This window comes from Solanum dulcamara, chromosome 12 (genome assembly GCF_947179165.1).
Source record: "Solanum dulcamara chromosome 12, daSolDulc1.2, whole genome shotgun sequence".
NCBI classification, from domain to species: Eukaryota; Viridiplantae; Streptophyta; class Magnoliopsida; order Solanales; family Solanaceae; genus Solanum; species Solanum dulcamara.
The window spans coordinates 45,926,388-45,940,156 of NC_077248.1; the positions used below are offsets into that span (position 1 = coordinate 45,926,388).

Sequence of the window (13,769 nt, forward strand, 5' to 3'; positions counted from 1 at the left end):
GGGTCTATTGTACGCAGCCTTGTCTTGCATTTCTGCCAGAGGCTGTTTCCAAGGCTTGAACCCGTGACCTCCTGGTCACATGGCAGCAACTTTACCAGTTACTCCAAGGCTCCCCTTCAACTATACTAAAAACAACCAAGTATGTAAAAATAAAAAGACAACCCTAAATAATCTATTTTGTGTGTGTATTTCTATATACTTAATTCCTCCTATTAATATTTTGTTTTAAATCACTAAATTTAAAGAATTTGGATGTCAAGTTGTTTCAATCCAGTGAATACGGCGAGTGTATACACTGGTAACTAAGTACTTATGCTAGTCCAGTAGAGTGAATTTTTCTGATACATACAAAATGTAGCAATTACACATATTAGTTTGTTATATTAAATACAAAAGAAGTGCTGCTATAAATGCTTTGCATGATCCGTCTCATCAAAAATCTCCTCCTACAGAAAAGACACAATTGACATTTTAATACCTTGGTAGTGGGGAAATCATGGAAAACATTTAAATCCAAAATCTTGAGTGATTTTACCTGTAAGAGCTCTTCAATAACATCTTCCATAGTTATTATCCCAACAACCTCTTCATCATCAGGGATATTTGGCAGACCATTTTCATCTATCCGCAAAATGTCGGCGTACATATCTTTGGAGCACCTCCTGCTCCTATTCCTATTTCTCCTGGCTGAAGTGTTTCCACCATTGGCAAGACTCTTGCCCTTCTGCAATGATGTACTTTTCTCGGGAAGAGGTCTTTCGTCTTCAATGTCTACTCTCACATCCTGAACAGAATCTAGATAGGGAAAACAAAGCGGAACGTTCATATCATAAGAAGTTTGCATGTGAGAATTAAGTAACAGAAAACAGAAGATGCTCACTATGAGCAAGGCTATTGCTAGCAGGCTGGTCGGTCTTTTTGTTGCATTCTCTTGTAACCACAGCCATATGACTATGACCTTTCTGAAACTCATTCAAGATGTCATCCAATCGCATGGTATATGAGACCCTGCACCATAAAAGAGGTCAATCATGATCGATTTGTTCCAACCCCCCCCCCCCCCACACACACACACACACACAAAATATCGAAAGAAATTCCTAGTTGATGTATGTTAGGTAACTATGATTAGCAATTTGGCTAGTTTGCATTCTCATGATGAGCCGCATTACTAGTCAGAATTTCTTTCTATCTACAATTTACACTGAATATTTTGGGTAGTGTACAGGTATTTCTCTAAATGGAAAAGTATCCAACTTGGAGCTCTTACCTTTTGTTCTTATTGTTTGTACTTGGTATTCTTGGTTCATAACAACAGTATTGGCAGTTTAGGAGTTTTACTAGTCTTGTATAACTGGGAAGTTAGTCACAGTTTTTCTAATATCCATAGACTACTATTAAACTTCATGTGAATGAGGAGGCATACAGAATTGACACAACTTATTGGAAAGGCATGCTGAGGCAAATATTTTCTAGACCTAAAAGCGCAACAGGCTGCTAATGATCAACAAAATACATACAGACATGTCTTTGAGTACTTCATCTTGTAAAAGGAGAAATTGAATAGACAGGGAGAAGCAACAAGACTTATTGATACTTCTTAATCACAACATTTTGTAGCATGACAATACATTCAAATATAGCATGACAAAGCATCCAAATAGTACATGCTTAGTATCTGCACATCAGAAACACAAAATATACCTCGGGATCTTTCGGATGGTAACACTTCTTACAAGGGTTTCATCTGCTGGATGGATGGTTAATAAGTTCTTAACCTACAAGGTCACGAGAGAAGTATGTCAACGGATGACTTATTGTATTATCAGAGAAATGGAACTATTGTATTGCCAAATCAAATGGGATTTTAACTTGTCTACTTGATTGGGGTAAATGAAAATAAGAGAAATTGAAAGGACTAGGGTAAAAAGTAAGTTGGCACTTTGCCTAGTAAACTTTAACCGCCTCTTAGTTCAAGTGCATAAGTAAAATTTTTGCCACTATTTGTCAGTCAGTCAAGAGTATGATATCATTTGCCTCAGTGCTCCTACATAATCTTCAGTGTTGATGTTATTTTGGAGCTGCTAAACACTGTATGTTGCTTGGCTAGCACTTTGTGAGGTTTTGGAGTCTGCTAGTTAATATTCACTCTTTCAGGATATAGATAAGTTTTGTACATGTGGGAGAAACAACATTTGGTAGAACAACAGGTGTTTGTATAGCCACATGTTTCTGTCTTCAAGAAAATGTAGAAAGGGTAATAATAATACAGGGCCATAACACTTTTTGTAAAGAAAATAGCCCCCAAATCATCTTTAAGCTCACACAACACCTTACTTTGGCTTCATGTAGCCACTATCTTTTAACTTAAAAGAGTTTATTTGGGGGATAAAAGACCTTTTTCTGGTATCTTGGGTCATGAAAAGACAAAGACGACTGGCTCCAAAGCAAAAGCGACATGTAGAACTGTGAATCAAAAGTAATAAGTGGATATTTTCCCGTACATTATAATAACTAATTACTTAAGCAAAAACTATGCTTTCAATTATGTGGCGTGCAAAATTTGCCAGGACTGTGGAAATAAGAGAATTAGTACCAGAAGAAGTCCAACTATGTTTGTAGGTTGATCATAGTAGATTGGTATCCTGCTATGCCCTTTCTCCAAAATTAAATTGGTCAAATTTCTGTGGAAAAAATAATAGAGTAAGAAACAGCTCGAATAATCATGCAAAGATTTCTCTATATGGACATTTTAAAGTATGCAAACCTGTCCAACTTCCCGTCAAGATCAATTGAAAAGGTTTCAGATATGGGGGTCATAGCATCACCGGCTCTTTTCTCGTGAAGCTCCAAAGCACCAGCAATTATAGTTGTCTCGTCATTTGTTAGCTCTCCACCTTTACCAGCCTGTAGAAATGGACCAAGGAATGGGATACATAACGTAAACAATGCAAGAGGTTCGAAGCCATAACAAAATCAGATCAAGATCTACAGGAAAGAGCAGAAAATAAGAAGTAGACTCTAATATTCAGCATTTAAAAAGAGCAAATATTCAACACCAGAAATAGAAAACAGTAAGATTCATTGTAACAATATATAGCACAGGCTAAAACTATATATCTACAACACAATAATTGTTTAGCCATTAAAAACCTACCTGATTTCCATGAAAATGTACTAAAGTTTTCAACTCAGCTCGTCTGAAAAGACAACTGTTTTGATGACCTAGCAGATAGTCCAATAGCTGCAAATAATAGAAACTAACAGGCTTAGACCAGCATTATATTAGACACATTAACTTGTAAATACAATCAGCAGTTGGTACGATAGGCCAACATTGGAAAGGTTCTAATACAAAAGACCATTTCTTATAAACCAAAGAAAGTTAATTCGTAAAATAAATAAGTTCACCTTGCTTATCGGATATGCAATAGGAAAGCAGATCCAAACAAGAACGCGGACAACTGGGGCCATAGTTGCACCAATGGTCAGTCCATATCTAGAGCAAACAGATTGAGGTATGATCTGCTCAACCACAGAAGAGTAACCAATCAGTGCAAGTAAATTCAACATTTGGTGAATTCAACAATCCTCAATGCAGATGACTCAGTACACCAAAACGTCAAATTTCAGCAATAGCATAGAAGGCAAACCAGTACTATAAGCGTAAATCAGCTCTGATTCACCTAATAAATTCTAACAATAACTAGTTTAGTTATCATAAAGTAATCCGTAGATGAAACTTTTGTAATGCATGGGAAGGTAAAGGCAGGACGCCCACTCCCCATATATTTGGTTTTCAATCTTAAACACGGGAAAAATAAGTTCACCTCACCAAACAGAAGAATCAATGTGACAGAAATAAGTATAGCACCCCAAGCTGTAATTAGGCTGTCGAGAAAGATGGGAAGTGCCTGCAAGGATTTAGATGAATTTCAGAAACTAAACGGATATCCAAATAGTGCTACAAAATTATGCCTCCAGAGGGACACTATGATAATATTGCTTACTTCCATGGCAGCAGCATTGCAAATTAGTAGGGTGCAGAGTAATAAATGCTGATTTTGTACAACAGGCATGATCTTGGCTGTTAAGATAAAAGAAAGTTCCTAAATATTCAGAGCATCAATAAAGTAAACGCGGTCATACCAAGGCAACAAGATTCACAATTTCAAAATTTTAAGCTTTGCATTTCACATTAACAACGGAAAACTACACGCACTTAGCAACTAACTGGTCCAGCCAGTGACCACCATCCAACGTAACTACAACTCTCTCTCTTCATCCCAATGAGGCACATGAATACAAACAAATTCAGAAAAAACAAATTAATTGATTGCTTTTAAAGTGAGCATTCAGTATTGCGAAAAAATCCAAGAGCTATCATCCCCTCTATTAGAGTTCCAGAAGCATCAGCGTTCAAATAAGTATCTTTACGAACAAATGCTTATGATTGACTTGGAAAATGGAAAGGTTTGTACAAGTTATACATTGATTCACCATTTTGTGGAAATTGTTAGGTATGAATGATACTTATGAACAGGGTGGGAGACAGGTAGGGCTGAGGGGTTCGGATGAACCCCTTCCGCGGAAAATTGCATCTTTGTGTGTTTAGTGTTTCATATTTTTAACCCTTAGTGAAAATTCTGACTTCTCCCCTGCTTGTGAAGTGATTGGTGAAATAATACCTCTCCCGTAAAGTAGCATGTTTTTTTAGCAACACACCAAGAAAATATTTCATAGCAAAATAGAGATGTACGTACACCTACTTGTTGCATAAAAGATTTAATAGAACCAAATCAACGGACTGTTCCTTAATCTTGTGGATCTCAACAGAGACAAGCTTCATGTTGTTTGTTTTAAGAAACTGATGAAATTTTTCAATAAAAAGAAATGCTCCAATTTTTCTGCAAGTTTTTGCAGGTTTTGCAAAAAACTGAACACCGAAAGCAATTCAGCATGTGCAAAACTGAAAATACTATTATCTAACTGAATTATTTTTGCAGAAATTCTTTTTCACCTTTAACAAACGCCAAATATCCAAGGGATACCAATAAAAACATCCAACCTCAGGAGTAGTTGTTAAAGTTTATTTACTTAATTGTATCTTCACCCGGATTTGAACCGGGGAAAAAAAGATTTGCAGTCCTCTGCCTTACCATACACGTGTGGCCTGAATCTTTTTCAAGGACTAAGCATTTCTGGTAATGAGAATTGAAGCATAACATGGGCTCTGCCTTCTCCGAAGACATTGTGCAAGAAAGTAAAAAAAGGGAGGTGCAAATGCACCGTCCAAAAGAAAATACGTATTTTATGCGTTTCAAAAGTTGTTGCCTCCTTTAACAACTTTTGACAAGAAAATGCGTATTTTACGCGTTTCTAGTTTCCTATAAATAGAGGGCCTCTTGCCCTCATTTAGACCATCCCACAAAAATACAATCTAAAAGAGTAAGAACACAAAAAGAATTATACACCAAGATAAATATTGTAGTGAGTGTCCTCTTTAGTGAGTTATTCGTTTTACAAGAGAGAAGTGTTTATTGTTGTTTTCTCCTTGTATTTGAGAATAGTGTACTCCCGTATTATCATAGTAAAATACTTCTACCCCGTGGTTTTTCCCCTCTATCTGTTTGAGGGGTTTCCATGTAAAATTCTCTTGTCTAATTTATTTTTATTATTTATTATTATATCAAACTTTAGTTGTGGTGCTTCCTCCCCCTAAGAGTGGTATCAGATCCCTCGATTATTCTATTTGTTTTATGCGAAGGTATATCTCTAAATAGTAAATTTTTGTGAATAGTAAAATTTGGTGAAAAATATTATTCACGTAAATAGTAAATTTCAGTGATAGAATAGTTTGTCGCGATTGTTCGCAAAAATATTCAAAAACAATATAGAAGGGTGTGAAGCAAATGACAATGTCGAGTACAACAAAGTTTGACGTTGAGAAATTCAATAGGACTAATTTCTCATTGTAGAAATTGAAAATAAGAGCGATATTGAGAAAAGACAATTGCTTAGTTGCAATTGAAGGCAGACCCACAGACTTTATTGATGACAGCAAGTGAAACGACATAGACAGCAACTCAGTTGTTGATCTACACTTGACACTAGCTGATCAAGTGTTGTCTAGTATGGCAGAAAAACAGACGGTGAAGAAAATATGGGATACTCTTACGGGATTGTACGAGGTCAAGTCTTTGCATAATAAAATCTTCTTAAAAAGAAGATTGTATACTCTTCGAATGGCAGAGTCCATGTCGATTACTGAACACATCAATACTTTGAATACTCTATTTTCGCAACTTACAACAATGGGCTGCAAAATAGAAGGGACTGAACATGAGAAGCTTCTACTTCAAAGTATTCCTGACTCATATGATCAACTCATTATCAACCTGGTGAACAATATAGATATTCTAGTTTTTGAAGAAGTTCCAGTCGTTGTCTTAGAAGAAGAAAATCGACGCAAAAATAAGGAAGACAGACAAGCAAGTTCGCAGCAAGCTGAAGCTTTGACGATGGTGAGAGGAAGACCAACGGAACGTGGCCCCAGTGGGAGTCACAATTATAGTAGATCTAAATCAAGAAGTAAAAAGAATATCAAGTCTCACAACTGTGGCAAAAAAGAGTACATCAAGAAAGATTGTTGGTTCACGAAAAAGAGTGAACACCCTGAGTCATCAAATGCTCAAGGTAATGTTGCAAGTACCTAGAATGATGGTGATATTTTATTGTAACACCCCTCAAAAAATTTCCCTAAGATTCGGACCTTTCTGGTATTCGGATAGGGTCAAACTCGAGTATTGTGGAGCATTTGCATGAGTAAGATGAGTCTTTGAGAGTTTAGCAGCGTTGGAGGTGATGTGGGGTCATGAAGGACTCCTAGGATCATACCAAATCCAAAAGATTCGTCGTGTCTAAGTTTTAGGATGAGTTCATATAAGGGGTCGACTTCTAACGATCCTATCTTTTGAAAGACGACAATCTGGGTGGCCCACAACCTATTAAATTAAGGGTCGTCGAGTCTTCTTTCCAACGCCACCAAGAATGTACATTTTGGAGTTTGGAGTCAAAAGATATAACGATCCTAACACAAACTAACACGGCAGGGATTTCAGGCCTGAGTTGCAATTGCTGGAAAACTGGGCTTGGTGCGACGCGCCACTATCACGCCAGGAACATGCCTCAGTAGTTTGGTCCTTGACGCGATGCGCCACTAAAAGTTATGCAGGGTTTTTCAGGCCAAATTTCCAGAACCCAGAAAATATGGCCTTGGCGTTGTAAGGGCGCGATGCGCCACTATCGCACCAGAAACATGCCTCAGTAGTTTGGTCTCTGGCGCGGTGCGCCACTACAAGGTGTGCAGGTTTTAGGCATAATCGGCTTGGCGCTGCAATGGCGCGACGCGCCACTATCGCGCCAGGAGCATTTTTGCCTATTTTTTAGAACTTTGAGAAGGGGCAATTTGGGAATTTGTCCTAAATTATATATGTATCATCCTTGAACATTTTGGGGACATATTTTCAGCCCCCACTCTCTCTCTCTAGAAAAGCCCTAGAAAACTCTCTCTTCATCATCTTTTTCTTCTTCTCCATTTTCAACAAAGATTTGTCCCAAAAGCTTCAAGACCCCAAGTTCCCATTGAAGACCCAACAACAAGATTTCTTCAAGAATCTATTCTAAGGTATGTAAGGCTATCCAAAACATGGGTTGAATCCACCCATGTGCCCTACTCTTGCTTTGAGGTTAGAGGTCCATGAGAATGGAGTTTCTTAGTATGGTTTATGTTTGAATGAGTTCTGTCTCCTATTAATTTGACTTTATTGGTGTTGATGTTGTTGACCTAAGAAGTTCCTAAAACCTTCATATTAGTATGAGTTGATGGAGATGACTTGTTATTATGTTTTGTTGATCTCTTTAGCCATGTGATTATGTTGTTTAAGTCAATTTCCTTAAATGTGTTATTCTACTTGAATTGTTGAGCTAAAGTCATAGAGTTGTGATGAGTCTTGAGGAAATGTCATAAATGCTTATTTAAATGAGGCTTGATTGAGTTGATTGGAGGATAGAATTGACGAGTGGACGAGGTCCTAAATGGAACTTGCCATTATGACTTAATTGAGTTGAAATGAGAATAGAGTTGATGAGTTGGCAATGTCCCACATGAAACTAGCTGTGAGGGCTTGTTTGAGATGATTGGAGGGAGTCTTATGATCATGGAGTCATGGGAGGAGTATCGAGCACCGAAGCGGCTAAGAGTATAGTCCATACTCGAACCCCAGAAACTATGCCACCAACATAGGTAGGAATGGAACCATTAAAGTCGGATGCTTCCCGTGGGATCAAACCGTTAAAGTCGGATATTTCCCATTTTATTGTCCTAAAATGATAGGACTTGACTAATCGATAGAATCCGTGATTAGGGAGGCATTCATGCCCTGGCAAGGTATGGACGGACGTGGCAACGACGTCTGATTATTGTACTATCACTGGCTCATAGGTGATGGTTGTCAGATAAGAGAAACTCCCATTTAGGTCTTGATAGTGCTCCGAGTCAGTCGAGTTGAGTGGCTTATGATTTAGTCCCGTCTAAACTATTCTTGTTAGACTTAGGACACTTGAGTGAGTTGTTATGTATATGTATATGAGTTGAGATCCTGAGTTGATATTGATGTCTTCTTGATGTTTGTTTCATCCGGCCATTTTACATACTCATACATTACATGTACTGACGCCATTTGGCCTGCATCATTTCATGGTGCAGAGACAGGTACTAGAGATCATCAACCGATGCTCCATTGAAGATCCACATACACTCCCAGCTAGTTGGTGAGTCCTCCTAGTCTCCGGAGGATGTTGAGCTTTCTTGTATAGTTTTGTTGTCGTTTCCTTTATTTTGATTTTTGGTAGCCATGGGCTTGTCATTGGCACCTTCTAGACTTTGATAGAGGCTTCATAGACTAGAGTGTGGGGAGGTTGGACTGTTATTTTGAGGAGTCCTATTATACTTATTTTGTTAAGTTAAACATGTTTGGCCTTCGGGCCCCGTATTGTAAATAGCATGTTATGATTGAGCCTTCCTTTGAGCGTATATGACTGAATGGTAGAATGATTGAGTCAGGTGGTTCGCTTGAAGGTCAAAAATGCTTTTCAAGTGTCGGTCACGTCTAGGGTACCCTCCCGGGGCGTGACATTTATTTAGTGAAGAAATATAAAATAATGAAGGTAGAAAATATTTCACTGATGTCTGGATCTTAGACACAGGAGCAACATGGCACATGACTTTCTGGAGAGAATGGTTCCATCAATATAAACCTATCTCAAGAAGATATGTGTTCATAGGAGACGATCATGCTTTGGATGTTATTGATATCGGGTCCATCAAAATAAAGATATATAATGGCACGGTACGCACCATCCAAGAGGTACGACATGTAAAAGACTTGAGGAAGAATCTATTGTCTTTGGGACAATTAGATAATAATGGAGATTCATATAAGACTCATGGTGGAATCAACTTGGAGTGATAAAAGCAGAAAAATTGCTGTAAATCTATATGTGATTAAAGGTAAAACACATCAAGAAGGAGAAGCATCAACCGCATCAGCAAGTTATTTGAAGAATCAATGATGATGTGGCATTGTAAACTTGGTCATATGTCGGAACGAGGTTTGAAGATTCTTGTTGAGCAAAAGCTTGTTTCAGGGCTCAAAAATGTTTCACTAGCCTTTTGTGAGCATTGTGTTACCAGTAAGCAACATAGATTGAAGTTTAGCATTTCATCTTTTAAAAGAAAAGAAATATTAGATCTGATCCACTCTGATATCTGGCAAACACCGGTGGAGTTTATAGGAGGAGCAAAATATTTAGTGTAATGTATCGATAATTACTCTAGGAGAAGTTGGATGTATCCAATCAAGAGAAAGAAAGATGTTTTTCCAATTTTTAAAGAATTCAAAACGCGGGTGAAACTTGAATCTAAAAAAAAGATCAAGTGTTTGAGGACAGATAATGGAAGAGAATACAGTGGTGATGAATTTGATAACTTCTATAAACAGAAAGGTATTAAAAGGTTGCTCATAGTGGCATATACTCCACAACAAACGTCATTTCAAATAAAAAAGGAAAAAGTCAGGATATGATTCACCCCAGTCTATCAGATCTCAATGGAGTAGCAGAGCGGATGAATAGAACCTTGTTGGAACTGACATGAGCTATGTTGGCAACTGTGGGATTGGAAAAATCATTCTGGACAGAAGCAGTCAAAACTGCCTGTTATGTGATCAATCGATCACCATCAACCATAATTGATCTAAAAATGCCAATGGAGATATGGCCAAAAAAATCAGATGATTATTCTTGCTTACATATATTCGGAAGTCTTACTTATGTTTTGACAACACCCAAGAAAAATCAAAGTTGAATTCAAAATCCAGGAAATGTATTTTCTTAGGGTATGGTGATGAAGTCAAGGGGTATTGTTTATGGTATCCCACTACCCGCAAGGTGGTAATCAGCAGGATGTTATATTTGTTGAAAATAAGATACAAGCAAAAGAAGGTAGCACTTAGAAAGAAAAATTAGAGACTACTACAATTGAACCAGTTTCTTTAAAAGCAGCACCAGATCACGAAGAACAAGAAAAAGATGAAATCGAAACTCCACAAGTTCGATGGTCAATTAGGGAGAGAAGAGAATCGGTTTGGCACTCAAATTATTCTATGGAGGGCAATATTACATACTGTCTATTAACAGAGGATGGAGAGCCTTCAACTTTTTACGAGGATATGAAAGGCCAAGTATCATCTTTGTGGATGGTAGCAATGCGAGAAGAAATTGAAGCTCTTCATAAAAATAAAACATGGGATCTTGTTCAATTACCACAAGAAAGAAAGGCATTGGAAACAAATGGGTCTATAATATCAAACACAATGATAATGATCAAGCGGAGAAGTATCATGCAAGATTGGTGGTAAAAGGATTCGCTCAAAAAGAAGGTATAGGCTTTAATGAGATATTTTCTCCGGTGGTTCGACTCACAACAATTCGAGTGGTCCTGGCAATGTGTGTTATATTTGACTTGTACTTGGAGCAGTTAGATGTCAAAACTATATTTTTCCATGGAGAGTTGGAAGAAGAAATTTACATGCTCCAACCAGAAAGTTTTGAAGAATAGGGAAACAAGAACTTGGTTTGCAGGTTGAATAAATCTCTATACAGTCTCAAACAGGCGCCGAGGTGTTGGTATAAGAGATTTGACTCCTTCATTATAAGCCTTGGATACAACAAACATAGTTCAGATCCTTATGTTTATTACAAGAGATTTGGTAATGATGATTTTATTATTTTGTTGTTGTATGTTGATGACATGTTGGTAGCAGGCCCCAACAAAGATCGTCTTACAAATTAAAAGGCACAGTTGGCTAGGGAATTTGAAATGAAGGACTTGGGACCAGCAAACAAGATTCTAGAAATGCAAATTCACCGAGACAGAAATAATAGGAAGATTTGGCTTTCTCAAGAAAACTACTTAAAGAAAATCTTGCGACGCTTCAAGATGCAAGACTGTAAGTCAATTTCTACCACACTTTCTATTAATTTCAAGTTATCCTCAAGTATGGGTCTTAGCAATGAAGCAGAGAGGATAGAGATATTTAGAGTACCGTATGCATCAACAGTGTGAAGTTTAATGTTAGTCATGGTATGTACAAGACCTTACATTGCACAAGCAGTGGGAGTGGTTAGTCGATACATGGCTAATCCTGATATAGAGCATTGGAATACAGTTAAGAGGATCCTGAGATATATCAAGGGTACCTCAAATGTTGCAATGTGTTATGGAGGATCAAACTTTACTGTTAAAGATTATGTTGATTCAGATTATGCAGGTGATCTTAATAAAAGTAAGTCCACCACAGGTTATGTGTTTACTCTTGCTGGAGGAGCTGTAAGTTGGGTTTCAAAACTACAGTCTATCATGGCTATATCTACGACGGAAGCAGAATATGTAGTAGCTATACAACCTAGCAAAGAGGCAATATAGATGCAGATGTTACTGGAGGAGCTCAAGCACAAACAAGAGAAGGTTGTTATGTTTTGTGACAGTCAGAGAGCTTTGCATCTTACAAAGAATCCGGCATTTCATTCAAGGACATAGCACATATGAGTTCAGTATCACTTTGTTCATGAGAAGGTGGAAGAAGGCAGTGTGGATATTTAGAAAATTCACATTAATGAAAACCTAGCAGATATATTTACGAAGCCGATCAACAGTAACAAGTTTATATGGTGTCGATCATCTATTGGCCTAGCAGAAACGTAACATTACAGTAATTAGATAGAAAGGATGGTGTAAAGACTTAATTGATTCTCAATTAAATCTTCAAGTGGAAGAATGCAAGAAAGTCAAAAAGGGAGGTGCATATGCACCGTCCAAGAAGAAAACACATATTTTACGCTTTTCAAAAGTTGTTGCCTCCTTTAGCAACTTTTGACAAGAAAACGCGTATTTTACACGAAAACGCATAAAATACACGTTTCTAGTTTCCTATAAATAGAGGGCCTCTTGCCCTCATTTAGATCATCCCACAAAAATACAATTCAAAAGAATAAGAATACAAAAAGAGTTATACACCAAGATAAATATTGGAGTTTTGAGTATCCTATTTAGTGAGTTATTCCTTTTACAAGAGAGAAATGTTTATTGTTGTTTTCTCCTTGTATTTGAGAACAGTATACTCTCATATTATCATAGTAAAATCCTTCTACCCCGTGATTTTTCCCCTCTATCTGTTTGAGGGGTTTCCACATAAAATTCTCGTGTCCAATTTATTTTTATTATTTATTATCATACCAAACTTTAGTTGTGATACTTCCTTCCCTAACACATTGTACATTGTGTGATGGTAGTCATCTAAAAGCTTAATTAACATAAAGCTGGAATGTTAAAAGACAATACATACCAGCATTTTTACGATCACTTGGAGTTCCAGACTTTGCAAGGACTTCAAGATCAACAAGGCTTAGCGACATTAAGCCCAATGTAAGGCCAGACATCATTCCGGCAAACACTACCAGAAATACAATAATCAATATATGAATGAAGAACTCCGACTCGCAACACGTGTACTCCACCCCCATTCAAAAGTTGATAAATCCAAAACCCAACCAATTAGGAAACGTCAAAAAACAATAACCAATATTCAATCACCTCCAGTTCTGAAACTGCTTCGTAACTTATAGAAATATATATTATATATAGATTCTTCTTTCTCTTTTTTTCCGTAAGGAATTGAGGCAGAATGGATTGAATATCAGTTGAAAATGAAGTAAGACACACAAAGAGGAAAAGGCTGAATTCTAGCTATATTCTTCTCGTTTTACGGAGACGAATGGTAGTTTGGCGTAAAAGGAGGGTAATTTAACGGTAAGACGCTTTTCTGTTGGAAAACAGTATTAACGATATGACGCTTTGCCTTTCCAAAATAGTTTATACTCCCTCCGTCCTTTTTTTACTACAAATACTAGTTTCAAAATAATTATTAATTTAAAAAATAAAATTAATTATATTTTTTCAACTTTGTATTTAACACTAATTATTCTAGAATTAAGAGACACATATATATAGATAAAAAATAAATAATTAATAAGAAATATATTAGTCAAACAACACTTCTAATTAATTTTTTTTAAAGAATGGTGTCAAATCTTATCATGACAACTAAAAAGGACACGGAGAGAGTATTATTTTACTGGTTACTACTAGT

General features: G+C 37.0%; 1 protein-coding gene across 1 annotated transcript; it reads right to left on the minus strand.

Moving 5' to 3' along the window:
- Positions 1-398: 398 nt before the first annotated feature.
- Positions 399-13,143, minus strand: LOC129877015 (DUF21 domain-containing protein At2g14520-like). The gene is made up of 11 exons (XM_055952490.1): positions 12,966-13,143; positions 4,011-4,087; positions 3,831-3,914; positions 3,412-3,525; positions 3,158-3,244; positions 2,768-2,907; positions 2,597-2,684; positions 1,705-1,778; positions 881-1,008; positions 536-795; positions 399-446 (listed from the first exon to the last, which is right to left on the minus strand). Exons 1-11 carry the CDS (start codon positions 13,141-13,143, stop codon positions 405-407), a joined length of 1,272 nt encoding a protein of 423 aa, XP_055808465.1. The 3' UTR covers positions 399-404.
- Between the last annotated feature and the right edge of the window lie 626 nt (positions 13,144-13,769).

Excerpts from the sequence above, each read along its gene's own strand:
- LOC129877015 (XM_055952490.1), bottom strand. The coding sequence starts at position 13,143 with ATGGGGGTGGAGTACACGTGTTGCGAGTCGGAGTTCTTCATTCATATA. Across the intron at positions 796-880 it reads TAGCAATAGCCTTGCTCATA|ATTCTGTTCAGGATGTGAGA; the intron begins GTGAGCATCTTC and ends TTCCCTATCTAG. Across the intron at positions 447-535 it reads TTATTGAAGAGCTCTTACAG|GAGGAGATTTTTGATGAGAC; the intron begins GTAAAATCACTC and ends TCTTTTCTGTAG.